Genomic DNA, 15,911 nt, shown 5'->3' on the forward strand with positions numbered 1-15,911 from the left:
TCAGTATGCTTTGTTTATAAAGACTTTTCTAAGAAAGTACTGGGCTTCCCTGGTGGTTCAGATGGTGAAGAGTCTGCCTGCAGTGCAGGAGACCTAGGTTCAGTCACTGGGTCTGGAAGATCCCCTGGAGAAGGAAATGGCTACCCACTCCAGTATTCTTGCCTGGAGAATCCCATGGACAGAGGAGCCTGACAGGTTCATGGTATTGCAAACAGTCATACACAACTGAGCAACTAACACTAAAGGAAATATTAGACTACCTCAAAAACTCAACTGAAATCTAAATTCTCTCCTTTACCAAATGTATTTTTATTATGCAATTTAAGAATAATAGAAGGTATAAAATGAAGTTAAACTCCTTTTTCTCCTTCAAATCCAAATTCCACTATTAATCCAGTGTATTGTTCATTCTTTTAAAAAGCTTATACACTCATAAACACATAATATGCCTTTTTAAAAACATAATGAGATCATTATTTTGCTTTTCTATTTAATCTGTCCTAGAGATCTTTCCACATCAGTACGCACAGACCAACCTTGTTCTAAAGTTGCATGATGTTTCATGTCATGAAAGTACTGTAATGTATATAAGCTGTTTGTGCATATTTAAGTTGTTTAAAGTTTTCATTTTGTTTATTATTAAATACAACATTGCAACAAACTCTTTTAGTCTCAAACCTGAATTCTCTTGTGGTCACTCGTACCAGTTTCCTGTATAGTCACAGATGGGCTCTCTGGTATAAGACATAATTTAGCAAATTTCTTCAGATATTCATATAGTTAGCAGTCATATATCTTAGCAATGAAGGGGAACACAAAGATAACTTAAAAACAAATTAACTCACAGGAGTATCTCATTTTAGTGTTGGAGCCTACAGGAAAAACTCAGGGCCAGAGTTGTAGCTTTCCACCCTGAGCCTCTGGTATGGAATTCCTCATCCCACGCTGAGGCAGGGTGGCATTCCTTCAGGAGAAATCCAGGGCTCTACCTTTCTGCTCTACCAGTGGCTTGGTTTCCATGCTTAAAGTGGCAATGAAAAATTCAGATGACAACAGTCGACAATCAGAATCACAGAATTTCAGAGCTGAAGGGATTGGAGATTATCCAGTCTATACCTTACAGTTCTCAGATGTGGTGATTACGACCCAGAGGGGAGACTATCTCAGCAAACTCACCTAGCAAGTCACCACACAGCCCACCTTCCACACACCTATCTAGAGCTTTCTCCATTATACAGTACGAAAAAACATCTGTGTGCTAAGTCGCTTCAGTCGTGTCCGACTCTTTGCGATCCTATGGACGGTAGCCTGTCAGGCTCCTCTGTCCTTGGGATTCTGCGGGCAAGAGCATTGGAGTGGGTTGCTGTGCCCTCCTTCAGGGGAATCTTCCCAACCCAGGGTTGAACCCGTGTCTCTTAAATCTACCTGCACTGGTAGGCAGGTTCTTTACCACTAGTACCACCTGAGAAGCCCCAAAATATCCGCATCCTCTGCTAAATCATTTCAAAAATACCACATAAGCAAAGTATGTCTATAATATTTCTCTGGATAGAAACAATTATGCTTAAAAAAATTATGAGAGCATACATAGAGATAGCACAGATAAATCTTATTTTAGATAATTTAAAACCCTTTCTCCACCAAAGTCACTACTAGAATGTCTACCGAGTGTCAATACTGACACATTCAAGTGTCCCCTTCCTTCTCCCACCCCTTGTGTTAACAAGCAAGTGCTGCTAACACTGCTGGGCTGTTATCAGCAAGATAAGCAGCGCTCAGGTTGTCTGCAGGCCTCACAATGGATTTTCAAATCTGACTACCCCACGCTGTGAGACTCTGGAGCCATATTTCTGTTACTCCCCACTCCCCCTCCCATTCATGCTGCACAGTCCAAATCAACGGGGAACAGCTCTGACAGAAGTCTGTTCAAGAACTAAACATCATAGAGCTGTCAGCTCCACCCTCCAACCCCTGGAGCCCAGCAAGGTCACCGACCTCGGGCAAGACCTACAAACTGCCTCGGTAACGCCTGTGTTTCTTTCATGATGGCAACCCACTCCAGTATTCTTGCCTGGAGAATCCCATGGACAGAGAAGCCTGGTGGGCTATAGTCCACAGGGTTGCAAAGAGTCGGACACGACTGAGCGACTTCACTTACTTATAGGTGATTTACACTGTTTCAGGTTACAGAAAATTGACTCAGCTATACATGTATATACATTTTTTCTTTTTTCAGATTCTTTCCCATTATATGCTATTATAAGATGTTGAATATAGTTCCCTGTGCTATACGGAAGGTCCTTGCAGAGCCTATTACTTCTTGATGAGGAAGTACAGCAATATGATTAAGAACCAAAGGATGTGAATGTCAGCTTTGGTTTTGGCCTTAGGTGAGGATTTAAACTCTCATGGTCTCAGTTTCCTCATCTTTAAGATGGAAATAATAACAAAAGAACCAAGGATTTGGTAGAGGCTCAACATTTATTGAGTCTAGTACAATGCCTGGCACATAGTAAGCGCTTGATGAATACTGAGGGTCTACCACCACAGCTGGTTTACCACCAGCCAACCAGAGGCCAAAGACAGAAACACAGGCACCTGGGCACAGAAAAAGAAGACAAAGCCTCCAGCAGGATTTCTGCTAAATTAACAAAAGAGGAATAAAAAATAGCTACATTTTTATACAAGTTCATATTTGCCTATGGAGATTCTTTGGAGCAATACACTCATTTCAAGGACTGTCTCAACTGAGACTTGAAACGTTAGGTCTGGATTGGTGCAGCCCCTATGGGAAACAGTATGGCGGTTCCTCAAATAAATACAGAACTACCATATGACCCAGCCATTCCTCTTCTGGGTATTTATTTGAAGAAAGTGAAAACATTAATTCAGAAAGATATATGCACCACTGTGTTCACTGCAACATTATTTACAATAACAAATATATGGAAACAACCACATCCATTGACAGTCAAATGGATAAAGAAGATATATATATATATAATGGAATATTTGTTGTTTTCTAGTTGCTAAGACGTGTCCTACTTTTTTGTGATCTCATGGACTGTAACCCACCAGGCTCCTCTGTCCATGGGATTTTGCAGGCAAGAATACTGGAGTGGGTTGCCATTTCCTTCTCCAGGGGATCTTCCTGACCCAGGGATCAAACTGGTGTCTGCTATATTGGCAGGTGGATTCTTGACCACTGAACCACCAGAGAAGCCTTATAATGGAATATTACTCAGTCATAAGAGAATGAAATCTTGATGTTTGTGACAACATGATGGATCCTGAGGGCATTATGCTCAGTGAAACAGGTCAAAGAAAGACAAATACTATATGATTTCACTTATATATGGGATGTAAGAAACAAAACAAATGAACAGACAGAATAAAACTAAACTCATAGATATAGAGAATGGAATGGTGGTCGCCAGGCGGGAGGAGGGTTGGGGGGTGGACAAAATGGATAAAGGGGGTAGGGGGTCAAGAGGTACAAATGTCCACTTATAAAATAAACAAGTCATGGGGATGTAATGTACAACATGGTGACTATAGTTAATAATATTGTAGTATGTGGCCTTCCTCGATGGCTCAGCAGCAAAGAATCTGCCTACAATGCAGGAGACTTCATTTTTTTTTTTTATTATTTTTTTATTGAAGGATAATTGCTTTAAAGAATTTTGCTGTTTTCTGTCAAACCTCAACATGAATCAGCTACAGGTATACATATATCCCCTCCCTTTTGAAACTCCCTTCCAACTCCCTCCCTACCCCACCCCTCTAGGTTAATACAGAGCCCCTGTTTGAGTTTTCTGAGCCATACAGCAGATTCCCGTTGGCTATCTATTTACAGATGGTAATGTAAGTTTCCATGTTACTCTTTCCATACATCTCACCCTCTCCTCCCCTCTCCCCATGTCCATAAGTCTGTTCTCTATGTCTGTTTCTCCATTTTTGCCCTGTAAATAAACTCAGTTTTGATCCCTGGGTTGAAAAGATCCCCTGGAGGAGGAAATGGCAACCTACTCCAGTATTCTTGCCTGAGGAATCCTACGGACAGAGAAGCCTGGTGGCCTATAGTCCAAAGGGTCAAAAAGCGTAGGACACAACTGAGCAATTGAGCACATTGTAGTATATATTTGGAAGTTGCCAAGAACATAAATCTTCAAAGTTCTCATCACACAAAAAAAAAAAAAAAATGCAGGTGAATGTTTTTAAAAGCCATGTACCACAATACTTTTTTTTTTTCTTTTTTGAATCACATGGACATAAGGTACTGCAGGACTTCCCTCATAGCTCAGTTGGTAAAGAATCTGCCTGCAAGGCAGGAGACCCTGGAGGTTCTCCAGAAGAAAGAAAAAGAAAAAAAAAATCACAACCACAGGCCAGAACCTGACAAGGAGAGCCAGGGCAGGGACATCTCTGGACCACAGTGCAGGCCAGGATAAAATCGGGCAGGGTCGTACCCATGTGACAGTGCTCAGAGAATTATGAGGTAACAGAGGTCAAAGGCCACAAACTCAACTGATAAACAGAATGTGTGGCTGACCCAAGTAATAAAGAAGCAAGCAGCAGGGGCTTTGGCCAATGTGGTATCAATGCTGACCAACTGGCATTTCCACTTCGAAAACTAAAGAACGTGTTTGCGTATCAGAAAATCAAGGACCATGTCTGGGCAAGGGCTCCTCCCATTATGATGTCCTGCCACTGGTTCTGGTGATCAAAAAGGGAAGAGGAAAAAGGTCAGCCAGGAAAGCAAAGGGCAGGCACCCTCAGAGATGCAGGGGTCTGGGCCCCACATGCTAGGGGCCTGGGTCATGACACTCACAGTGAGAAACAAAGTACTGACCACTGGGAGGGCACGTGGGTGCGGGGGCCACGGGGAGGGCACACGGGTGTGGGGGCCACGATGGTCTGGTGTGGAGCCAACACTCTGTGAGCCAGGGATCCCTAGTGCTCATCTTGAGAAAGCAGTACCATGAGAACATGGTGTAACAACTCGATGCAGTGAGGATGGGGACAAGGTCCCGCAGGTGCAGTGCCCACATACCTGCTCAGAGAAGGGCCTGCCATGGGGAGCACAGCTGAGTCTGAGGCAAGGGTGCACCTGACTGGAGGAAAAGAGCCAGAGGGGTGGGGCAGTTCTGAACAGGCTAAAGGAAAGGGGAAAAAACACATCTTTCCAATTCATTTATTTCTTGAAAAGGGATGTATTTAGTGCTAACTCTTTATCCATTACAAGGTACAGTTGAGGTTACAAAAATAAAACTATAGTTACTGGGAGCAAGTGGCTCATCATTCTAGGTTAACGAGAAGGGGAGACTGTTTGGCACCAGGGTTGACCAAGTCATAAACTTTGACTTGGTAACATACTAGCTCACTAAGCACTGTGCTGGAAGGCTAGACAAATAGCAGATTGAAGGGGAAAGATGTGCAATGGATGCTCTCAAAAGCAACTATAGAGGCTAATTAAATTAAATTACCATCATCATCAGACTTTTGGCAATGATACTTTGTCCAAAGAAAGTGGAGTAACAAATTTAAGATTCTCAAGGAAAGAAAATGTGAGCCAAGTAGATTATACCCAGCAAAACTGACCTTTAATACAAAGGTCATGATTTTATCAAGAAATTATGAGGAAAAAAGAAATTATAGAATACTATTCCCATGAGCATACCTAAGGAATTCACTAGAGAAACAGCTTCAGTAAAAATTTGTAGAGATAGTGATATGAGGACTGATGATAAGCATGACATACATAGTTACCTGTAGAGATATTACTGAATGAGCACTGAAAGGGATCTATTTTAGTATATAATGGCTATATTATCTGACTGTGTCCATTTAAAAAATTGGGGAAGAATGAGTAGGAACATGCCAAACAAATTACTTTTACTGTTTTCATTAATCATAGCTGATTATTTGGAGACTCATGTATGTGTAATACAGGATAATAAATGGGTAATTAAAAGATATTCTATCTCCCTTGAGACTAAAAAGCAAAGATTCTAGGTATGAAAGAAAGGAAATACAACTGCAACATAGAAGAGATTAAACAAAACCCCACAGTCTTGAATTTGAACTGGAAATATCAATATGAATTCACAAAGTATTTCATCTTTATATGTGTATATATGTTTGTATATAAATGTATATGTATTTTCTCAGCTCTGACCAATGAAAGAGCCTATAAACAATGACCATTCCAGTGAGTGAACATCCCTAGTGCCAGGGATCCTAAAATACCATTCTCATTAAAAGAAACCAGAGACTCTTAAAGAAACGGTTGAATCCAAGTCTCGGCAAAAAATGTACAAGACAACCCTGGATCACCTTAATACTAGATATTATGGAAGCTAAGATCACGTCAGAAGGACTCAGGAGCCAAGTTGAAGAAGTTCCCACTAGTCAAAGATGGGACAATTTGAGCCTTATTAAGTATTTTTAATCCCATGATCATGGTAATTTTTAAAAAACACCCTAATTAGTCACCTCCTGAGAATGACAGGAAACCAATTAATTCTCAAGAACCGAATAAGTCAAAGGAAAAAATTGAGCATTTATCCTGTTTTTTTCCCCTATGTAAGCTGCACGCTGTGTAATCAAATAACAGATTGAAGGGATATCTATCTTTATAAAATTATTCCAGCTAATAAAGTAAAGGAAAATGGTAGAATGAGAATATCACCATTTTGCAATCTCCAGAGAATTAATAGGTCAAGACTAAGGATCAACAGCTTCTAAAGGCGAAAAAAGAGTGGAAAAATCAGATGTTGTGCGTCTTCCAGTGAAAGAATCCAACAGCACCTCTCATCTGGGCAAGAGAATCAAACCTAGGTCTGATCAATCCTCTGGATCCAGACACAGGAAATAGAGGTCAAAGGCATAACCTGAAGTGTGCCAAGAGGGCACTTGTTAATAAGACTGTGAGAAGGACATCCCTTTTGGTCCAGTGGCTAAGACACCACACTTCCAATGTGGAGGTGTGGGGCCTGGGCTCGATACCTGGTCAGGGAACTAGATTCCACATGCCACAGCTAAGAGTTCATATGCTGCAACTAAAGATCCTGCATGCCACAACAAAGACTGAAGTTCCCATGTGCCACAACTAAGACCTGGTGCAGTCAAATAAAGTAAAATAAATGCTAAACAAAACAAAAAATCTCTACACGTCAAACAGTCCAGATCCTTCAACAACAAAAAAATTCTTTTAAGTGAGGGAGGATGTTAAAGAAATCTATAGATTAAAAGAGACTTCTCTGTGGTACAGTGGTTAAGAGCACCCCTGCCAATGCAGGGAACTTGCGTTTGACCCCTGGTCTAGGAAGATCCCACATGCCTCACAGAAACTAATCCTGTGCTCCACAACAACTAAGCCTGTGCTCTAGAGCCTGAGAGCCGAAACTACTGAAGGCTGCATGCCCTAGAACCTGTGCTCCGGAACAAGAGAATCCACAGCAATGAGAAGCCCATCACCACAACTAGAGAGTAGCCCCTGCTCACTGCAACCAGAGAAAAGACCAGCACAAATATAAATAAATAAGAGACTTAAAACACACACATTTTTAAAAATAGGCAAGACTAAATTGCAGTGTATCAGGCTGTCCACTTGGGTGATAAAACCATAAAGTGATGCAAGGAAGTGATTACTATAAAGGTTAGGATGGCATTTACTTTTGGAGGGATGAAGGCAAATGTGATTAGGGAGGGTGCTTAAAGGCACTTTTGGGAAAGTTGGCAAAGTTCTATTTCTTGACCTGAGTGACAGTTGTATGAGTATCTTATAATAATTAAGGTTTTGTTTCATGAGGGTTTTTTTTGGTTATTTGTGCTTTATTTTATAATAAAAGGTGTTAAAAGTATTAAGAAAATCTAACATTTCCTCCATATCATATAAAAAAAAAACTCAAAATGGATTTAAGATATAAACCTAAGAGTGGAAACCATAAAACTAGAAGGAAACATAGGTAATCTTTGACATAAATTGTAGCAACATTTTTTTGGATCTATTTCCTAAGGCAAAGGAAACAAAGTCAAAAAAATAAACAAATGGGATCTAATTAAACTCATAAAGGAAACCATCTATAAAACTAAAAGACAGCCTGCTGAATGAGAGAAAATATTTGCAAATGATGTGACCTATATAACAGGTTAATATCCAAAATATGCAAACTGCTCATATAATTCAATATCAAAAAAGAAAAAAAAAATCAAAATATGGGCAGACAATCTGAATACACATTTATCCAGAGAAGACATACAGATGGCCAACAGGCTCATGAAAAGATGCTTAATGTCGTTACTCATCAGAGGAGTACAAATCAAAACCACAATGAGATATCACCTCACACCTGTCAGAATGGTTATCACCAAAAAGACCACAAATACCAAATCCTGGCAAGAATGTGGAGGAAAAGGAAACCCTTACCCACTGTTATGGGAGTGTAACTTGGTGCAGCCACTATGGAAAACAATATGGGGGTTCCTCACAAAACTAAAAATAGAACTACCATGTGATGCAGGGCTCCCCAGGTGGCACCAGTGATAAAGAACTGTCTGCCAATGCAGGAGACCTAAGAGACATGGGTTCCATCCCTGGATCGGAAAGATGCCCTGGAGGAGGGAATGGCAACCCATTCCAGTATTCTTGCCTGGAAAATCCCATGGACAAAGAAGCAACCTCAGTGCTGACTGACAGACCAGTGGATGAAGAAGTGGTGTGTATTTATATACACATAGAATATTACTCAGTCATAAACATTTTTTTTTATCATTTTAACAACATGGATGGAACTGAGTATTATGCTTAGTAAGACAAGTCAGACAGAGAAAGATAAATATTGTATTTATTGCTTATACGTGGAATCTAATAACACAAATGAATGAGTATAACAAAGCAGAAATAAACAGATACAGAGAGAACAAACTAGCGACTGCAGTCACCACTGAGGAGAGGAAAGAGGGAAGGGGAAAGATGAAGGGAAGGGTAATAAGAAGTACAAACTACTATATACAAAATAAATAAGCTATAAGGATATATATACTGTATAGCACAGGGAATATAACTAATATTTTATAATAACTTTAAATGGAATATAATCTACAAAAATATTGAATCACTATGCTGTATTAATATAAATCAACTATACTTCCTTTAAAGAAAAAGAAATAAAGTAACTTTTTTTTTTAAGTTAAAAAAAGAAAAAGAAAATCTAGACTTGTCAGCACAGTAAGAGCCAACTGGTAGAAAACCCAGCAGGTAACAGAGAAGCAGCCAGTCAGCTTGGAGCCAGTGTCTTATGAAGGCCTTCTGTCTCAATGAACTGCTCATGGTGACATTAAAGGATTTCTTTTTGTTCTTTTTTAAGTCCTGCCACATAGCATGTGGGAGGTTTAATTCCCAGACAAGGGATCCAACCTGTGCCCCCTGCAGTGGAAGCTCACAGTCTTAACCACTGGGCCACCAGGGAAGTCCCTGATTTCATTTATACTGTTATAATGAACATTTGCCTTGTAACACTTCAAATCATGTTTTAAAGCATATGGCAAATAGTGTACTCCAAAATATCTCAAAGGTGCGCTCAATTCAAAACGATCTCTTGGATGCCTAACTGGAATTGCAAATAACTGTTGGGTGTTGATTTCTCACAAACATAAGATTAATCACTTGACTCAAACTTGTAGCATTCAGCATACCAATGTAGGGCAGCTTTGAGTTCCCAGAATTAGAGAAGAACCTCACACCCCTTACTCCCCTACTCAGCTCTAGATGCAAATTAGTAGCAATAGTCTATTTTAAAAAAGCAAATGAGAGAAAAAATTTTCCCCAGACTTTAAACATCATTCTAAAGTTTGAGTGAACTGCCCCACACAAGATGTTATTACAGCTTTGGCAAGTGAGTTCAGGACTAAGAGAAGAGACACGGGCTCCCCAGGTCTGCACTGAACTCTGCAGACAGGACCTGGAGCAGCAATTGCATTGCATCCCTGGATCAGAGGTACCAAATGAGAAGCATACTTAGCCCTGCATCTGCTGAGACCAACTCCCAGCTGCCAAGTGTTCTGCAAGGTGCAGTCTCTGCTCAATGACCATCAAGAAGTTTTCCTAGGACTTTCTGGATGACACAGTGGAGAAGAATCCACCTGCCAATGCAGGGGACACAAGTTCGATCCCTAGCCTGGGAAGATCCTGCATGCCTCGAAGCAACTAAGCCTATTTGTCACAACTACTGAAATGCACGCACTCAAGGGCCCGTGAGCCACAACTACTGAAGCCTGTGTACCTAGAGCCCAGGCTCCGCAACAAGAGAAGTCACAGCAATGAGAAGCCCGTGCACAGCAACGAAGAGTAGCCTACAGGTGCTGCATCTAGAGAAAGCCCTCGCAAAGCAACAAAAGACTCAGCACAGCCAAAAATAGACCAAAAAAAATTAATTTAAGAAGAGTTTTCCCAGCTTATACTGAATTTGCCTCACACTAAGATTCTCTAACCTGAGCACAAATTTCCCATCTCAGACTGGCACTCTTCTGTACAAGCCAGTAATGAAACACACATTCCCCTGGGTTATGGAAATCGTCCAACTTCTTCCCAATACAAAAGAGGAGATAAATGTTATTTTCTATTTGGGAAGCGCAGCACCATTGATCTTGAACTTCCACATCCTTACTCTGAAATACATTGGTGAACTACATCTGAAATAAACATAGGACTTTAGTATCATCTGCAATGGCAAAGGTCTGTGAATGACAGACCCTAAATGCCTGGACATGGCCTCGCAGACTCAGTCTTTGCCTGCATCTCGCTGAGGAGACAGAGGTGGCTTGTTGAAGGTCACCGGGTGAGTTAGTACCAGTCGAGCACACTCTCAAGGTTCATCTTTCTACTACTAAAAACACCACATGTCGATTCTATCTCAATCTTAAAATGTGAAGAATAAAATGGGACATAAACTGTGCTGTAGACTCCGACTGGCTGGAGGAGTCTAGAGCAGTTTTATTGAGGGGTAATATCCCGCAGCCGTTCAGAGTCCGAGGATGGGATGAAGCCGAGGGCGTGACTCCCTGCTCAGCCACGCGTCTGTGGCAGGTCAGTTAACCTCCCAGAGCCTCAGTCAAGATTAACAACAATTCCTTTCTCATAGGTCTGTTAGGAAGATGAATTTAACAATGTGTATAAAGCATTTAGCACAGTGCCAGCCTCATTGTAAGTACTCAAAAAGTACCGTTGTTGGATTGGGGTTGTAAACATTTCTATAAACATACAGAACTCTCTGTTTGATGAACATCTGTTGGGTTTCAATGCAGCCTACTGTCTCCAAAGTGGTGCTATTTTTATAAACCCACAACATTAAAAAGTCATTACTAACAGTGCTTAAGTATATATGTGTGATTAATACCTTCCACATCTCTGCTTTGTTTTTTTTCCCCAGCTACTCATCCTGGGTGGATAATTTTAATTCCAATAAAATCTTGGATTATTATTATCAGTAATAGTGATGGCTTAGCTAGAGAGCTTCCAGAGCTTGGGAGCCTAGGGCTGGCACAGATGCAGATATTATTTGTCTGCCCAATAATCATGCCTCTCTCCCTTGTTCCCATTAGTACTGCCAACCTCCCACAGTAGAAATTTTTCCCTTACTATCCACTACTTACTTTCACAGTTTCCGTGGCAGCTGTGACTCAGTTCTGGCCACTGAGGCCTGAGGAGGCTTCAGGAAGGATTTATCCTCTGATGAAAAGAGATGGGGACTTCCCTGGTGGTCCAGTGGTTAAGACTCCACACTTCCAATGCAGGAACTTCAGGTTTGATCCCTGGTCAGGATGGCTTAAGCGGTAAAAAATCCACCTACATTGCAGGAGACACAGAAGACATGGGTTCAATCCTCAGGTCAGGAAGATCCCCTGGAGGAAGACACGGTAACCCACTCCCGTATTCTTGCCTGAAAAATCCTATGGACGGATGAGCCTGGAAGTCCATAGGGCCATAAAGAGTTGGACACAATTGAGCACACACATGCAAAACAATGACACACACATGGAAGATCCCACAGGCTCCGCAGCATGGCCCAGCCTGGCCCCAAAATAAAAATAAATAACTAAGTAAAAAGAAAAAAGACAGACACTACAGGAGAACAGATTTATCACTGCCCTCTCTGTGTCCATCCCTCCCCCCATATCCACCAGCTCCTCCCGCCTTTGAATGAGTTTGGAGACACTTGTGATACCCATCACAGAAGAAGTTATTTTCTGTCTATGAGGTCGCAGGTCTGCAATTTAAAAAAACATAACATACTAAGAATGGGAGAAGAGAAGGATGGATGGAACCTGGTTCCTGATGATACAGCTTGAGGCACTGGGTTGAGGCTTGAGGCACCAACTCTGGGTTGGTACACGTCACATAAGATAATTGAATGTCTTTACTGCTCAAACTACTGTTACCTGCTGCCTAAAGCATTCTAATTATGGGCTGAATTGTGCCCCCACCCCCACCCCATCCTAATTGGTATGGGATAAATTGTGCCCCCTGTGGTCTGTCTCTGTCTCAACCTCCTCTATCTGCCTCTTTTCCCAAATTGTGAGGCTGGAAAACCCCCGATGTGCCGGACTCAAGGGCAGCAAACCTGGAGGATGGCTGGCTAGAGAGGAAGGCTGAAGCAAGACTCAAATCATTCACACTTGTGGGTCCCTGGTCAGAGGAAAAAAATCGTGGTTCCACTAAAACTAGAGAGATTTTCACTTTCATATATTGAATTTCTCACCCCCACTACCTCAAAATGGGACTATATTTGGAGATATGGTCTTTAAAAAGTTTGATTCAAGTGTACTGAGTCTTCTTGGGTGGCCCTAATGCAATCTCACTGGTGTACTTATAAGAAGAAGAGATTTGGACAGACAGACATGAGGGGCACATTTACAAAGAACCCTGAGAGAATTAGTTGCCAGCAGCTCTGGAATGCAGTAATATTAAAGGAAGTTCCTCAAGGCTGAAGGATTGAAAGATACGTGATGAAAGTGGATCTACACTAAAGAATGAAGAGCCTCAAATAAGTAGATAAATATAAAAAACTTTTCCCCCTGTTTTAATTTCTTCAAAAGATCATTGTTTAAAGTGAAAACTAATAACCACTGATTTCTGAGGATTACATCTGTAGACATAAACCATATGATAATAACAAAAAGGCTATTATTTGGAATACCTCCCTCCCCCTTTTTTTTGACCATGCTGTATGACTTATATGTAGATGTAAACCACATAATAACACAAAGGATATTATTTGTAATACCCCCTCACTTTCTTGGGGGGCCATTCTGTATAACTTTCAGGACCTTAGTTCCTCAATCAGGGATTGAACCCAGGCCACTGCAGTGAAAGTGCCCTGTCCTAACCACTGGACTGCCAGGGAACTCTCTGCAATAACCTTTACAAAAGAGATTGTTATAGATAAAACTTCTGCCCCCTCCCCCCAAATTCATATGGTGAAGCCCTAACCCCAGGGTGAGAGAGGGCCTTTTAAAAAGTAATAAAGGTTAAATGAGGTCAAAAGGGTAGGACTCTAATCCAACATGAATGCTGTCCTTATAAAGAGAAAGAGACCACAGATGCATGCACACTGAGAAAAGACCATGTAAAGAAACAAGAAGAAGGTGATCACCTTCAAACCTAGGAGAGAAGCCTCGGGAGAAATCACACCTGTCAACAACTTGATCTTGGTTTTCCAGCCTCCAGAACTGTGAGAAATAAATTTCTAATAAATAGAAATTTCTAAATTTCTATTAACTGTGAGAAATAATAAATTTCTAAAAGCCACGCCGTCTGCAGTATGTTGTTATGATAGCCCCAGGAAACTGTTACAGGGATCTAGTATACTATTTATTATCATGAATATACAAATACTAGGGAAACCACAAAAGGGAACAGAACTTACAAAGACTGACCGAAGGGTAAACTTTCAGGTAGACATGTTTATAAGGAACTCAGAGCCCAGGTATGCACCAGGAAGACCATGGTGATTCACTCTCTGCCCTGTGGTCTGTCTCTGCAAGTCACTGCCCAGCCTCCTCCATCTGTCCCGTTTCTCAAATTGTGAGGCTGGAAAGCCCCTGGTGCAGCAAACCCAGAGGATGGCTGGCTAGAGGGGAAGCCTTAGGCAAGACTCAAATCATCCATACTTGTGGGTCCCTAGTCAGATATTTAAACCTAGAGAAAAAAATCGTGGTTCTACGAAAATCAGTTTTATGTATCATCAGTAGTGGGCTTCCCCGGTGGCTCAGCGGTAACGAATCTGCCTACCAGTGCAGTAGATTTGGGTTCGATCCCTGGGTTGGGAAGATCCCCTGGAGAAGGAAATGGTAACCCACTGCAGTATTCTTCCTTGGAAAAGCCCACAAGCATAGGAGCCTGGCCGGCTACAGTCCACGGAGATTACAAAGTGTCAGACACGACTGAGCGATTAAACAACAATCATCAGTAGCAGACCATTGTTATTCTGTCTACTCCTCTGTCCAGAGGTCCTTGGCACCTCCAGGCATCGATCCTGTTCCGAAGGTGCCCTTCTCATGTTGTAATTGGTGAGCAGGAGAAAATGGAGAGCAATTTTCTAAGAATAATGGAGACCATTATTCTTCAGACCATTATTATTCTAGGCCGCTATCAGAACGATCAATTAAAAACTGACCAGAATTTAGAAATAGGGAAGAAAGTCTCAAGTACTGACACAACTCGAAATGCAAAATAAAGCAAAAGGGGGAGGAGGAAGAAGAAAAGGAAGAGGAAGTGGAGGAGGGGAGAGGGAGGAGGAAGTTAGAAGCAAGACCATTAGAAAGAAAACTGTTCTCCATTTTCTACTGCTCACCAATTACAACATGAGAAGGGCACCTTCAGAACAGGATCGATGCCTGGAGGTGCCAGGACCTCTGGAAAGAGGCGTAGACACAAGGAAGAGAAAACAGGCCACTTGGCAACTCAAGAGTCTTGAGCCTGGGGCTCCTCCCAACAGGTCCCGCTCACCCAGGTCAGTGATCAAAGAGACATGAGGTATCAAGTCAGCAGCACACTAAGGGATGAGGTCAGCACTGCCAGTGATTCGAAATCTAGATTGTGAACAAATGTACACGGGGCAGGCTCCCTGGTAGCCCTCTTTCATGGCTTTCAATTCCTGAGTCTATTTGCGGGACGCCACAAGTGGTTTTGGTTGTTATTTTTTGTTCCTGACCCGGCTGTTGGTCAACATTTTTCAACCCGGGGAGGATCTACTTATCTAAACTTCGTTATTTCTTAGGATGGGTACACAGGTGTTCATTTGAGGCATGCTCCTGTCAATCATCTTTAAACTTTAAAGCTACTCTATTACTTTCAAGAGATTTGCACATTCAACAGCCAAAAAACACAGAACACCTACAGATACCTGCTGAATGAATTATCTTTAGAGACCAGGACATTAAAACTATTCTCCCAGACTAGGGGTTTTCAATTGGCTGGGCGTCAGTCCCTGGGGATAGGGTGGGAGGGCTGTGAGGTTTGTTAGGAATGCAGATTCCCAGGCACCACTTTGTGATAACACAGTAGGTAGGGCCCAGGAATCTGCACCTTTTGGATCAGGCTTCCCAGATGATTCTAATTTGCAGTCATTTTGAGAGCTATGCCCCCAGATAACCCTAAAATAGGGCAACATGTGGGACAAATTCAAAGTTTCATTTGAGAGATCACCTCTGTGGCTGCTCATTTAGTCGCATCCTCAAGTCAGCCCACTCAGGGCACCGAGGGCAGGGACCCAGGAAGTTCCTTATCAACACAGAGTCTCTCACCTGAACAAGAAGAGCAGCGGCTTTTTCAAGAACCTTCATGTGTTCCAGGCCATAAAAAGCAAAGGAGCAAAACGGCTACACAGAGGCCATCGCTGAAGGCCAGG

The 15,911-nt window shown here is 41.8% G+C and overlaps 1 protein-coding gene across 2 annotated transcripts in view; it reads right to left on the bottom strand.

The window, feature by feature from the left end:
* The window catches only part of TNFAIP8 (TNF alpha induced protein 8), a 136,247-nt gene that overhangs the window by 113,884 nt on the left and 6,452 nt on the right, over positions 1-15,911 (bottom strand). The window contains exon 2 of one of the 2 annotated variants that reach the window (XM_070465138.1): positions 11,656-11,848. The exons of the other annotated variant lie outside the window; for it this stretch is intronic. Coding sequence (XP_070321239.1) covers position 11,656 — 1 coding nt within the window. The 5' untranslated portion in view covers positions 11,657-11,848. The remainder of the gene's footprint in view (positions 1-11,655; positions 11,849-15,911) is intronic. 2 annotated transcript variants of the gene reach the window in all.

The sequence above is a fragment of the Odocoileus virginianus genome, chromosome 3, assembly GCF_023699985.2.
Source record: "Odocoileus virginianus isolate 20LAN1187 ecotype Illinois chromosome 3, Ovbor_1.2, whole genome shotgun sequence".
NCBI lineage: Eukaryota > Metazoa > Chordata > Mammalia > Artiodactyla > Cervidae > Odocoileus > Odocoileus virginianus.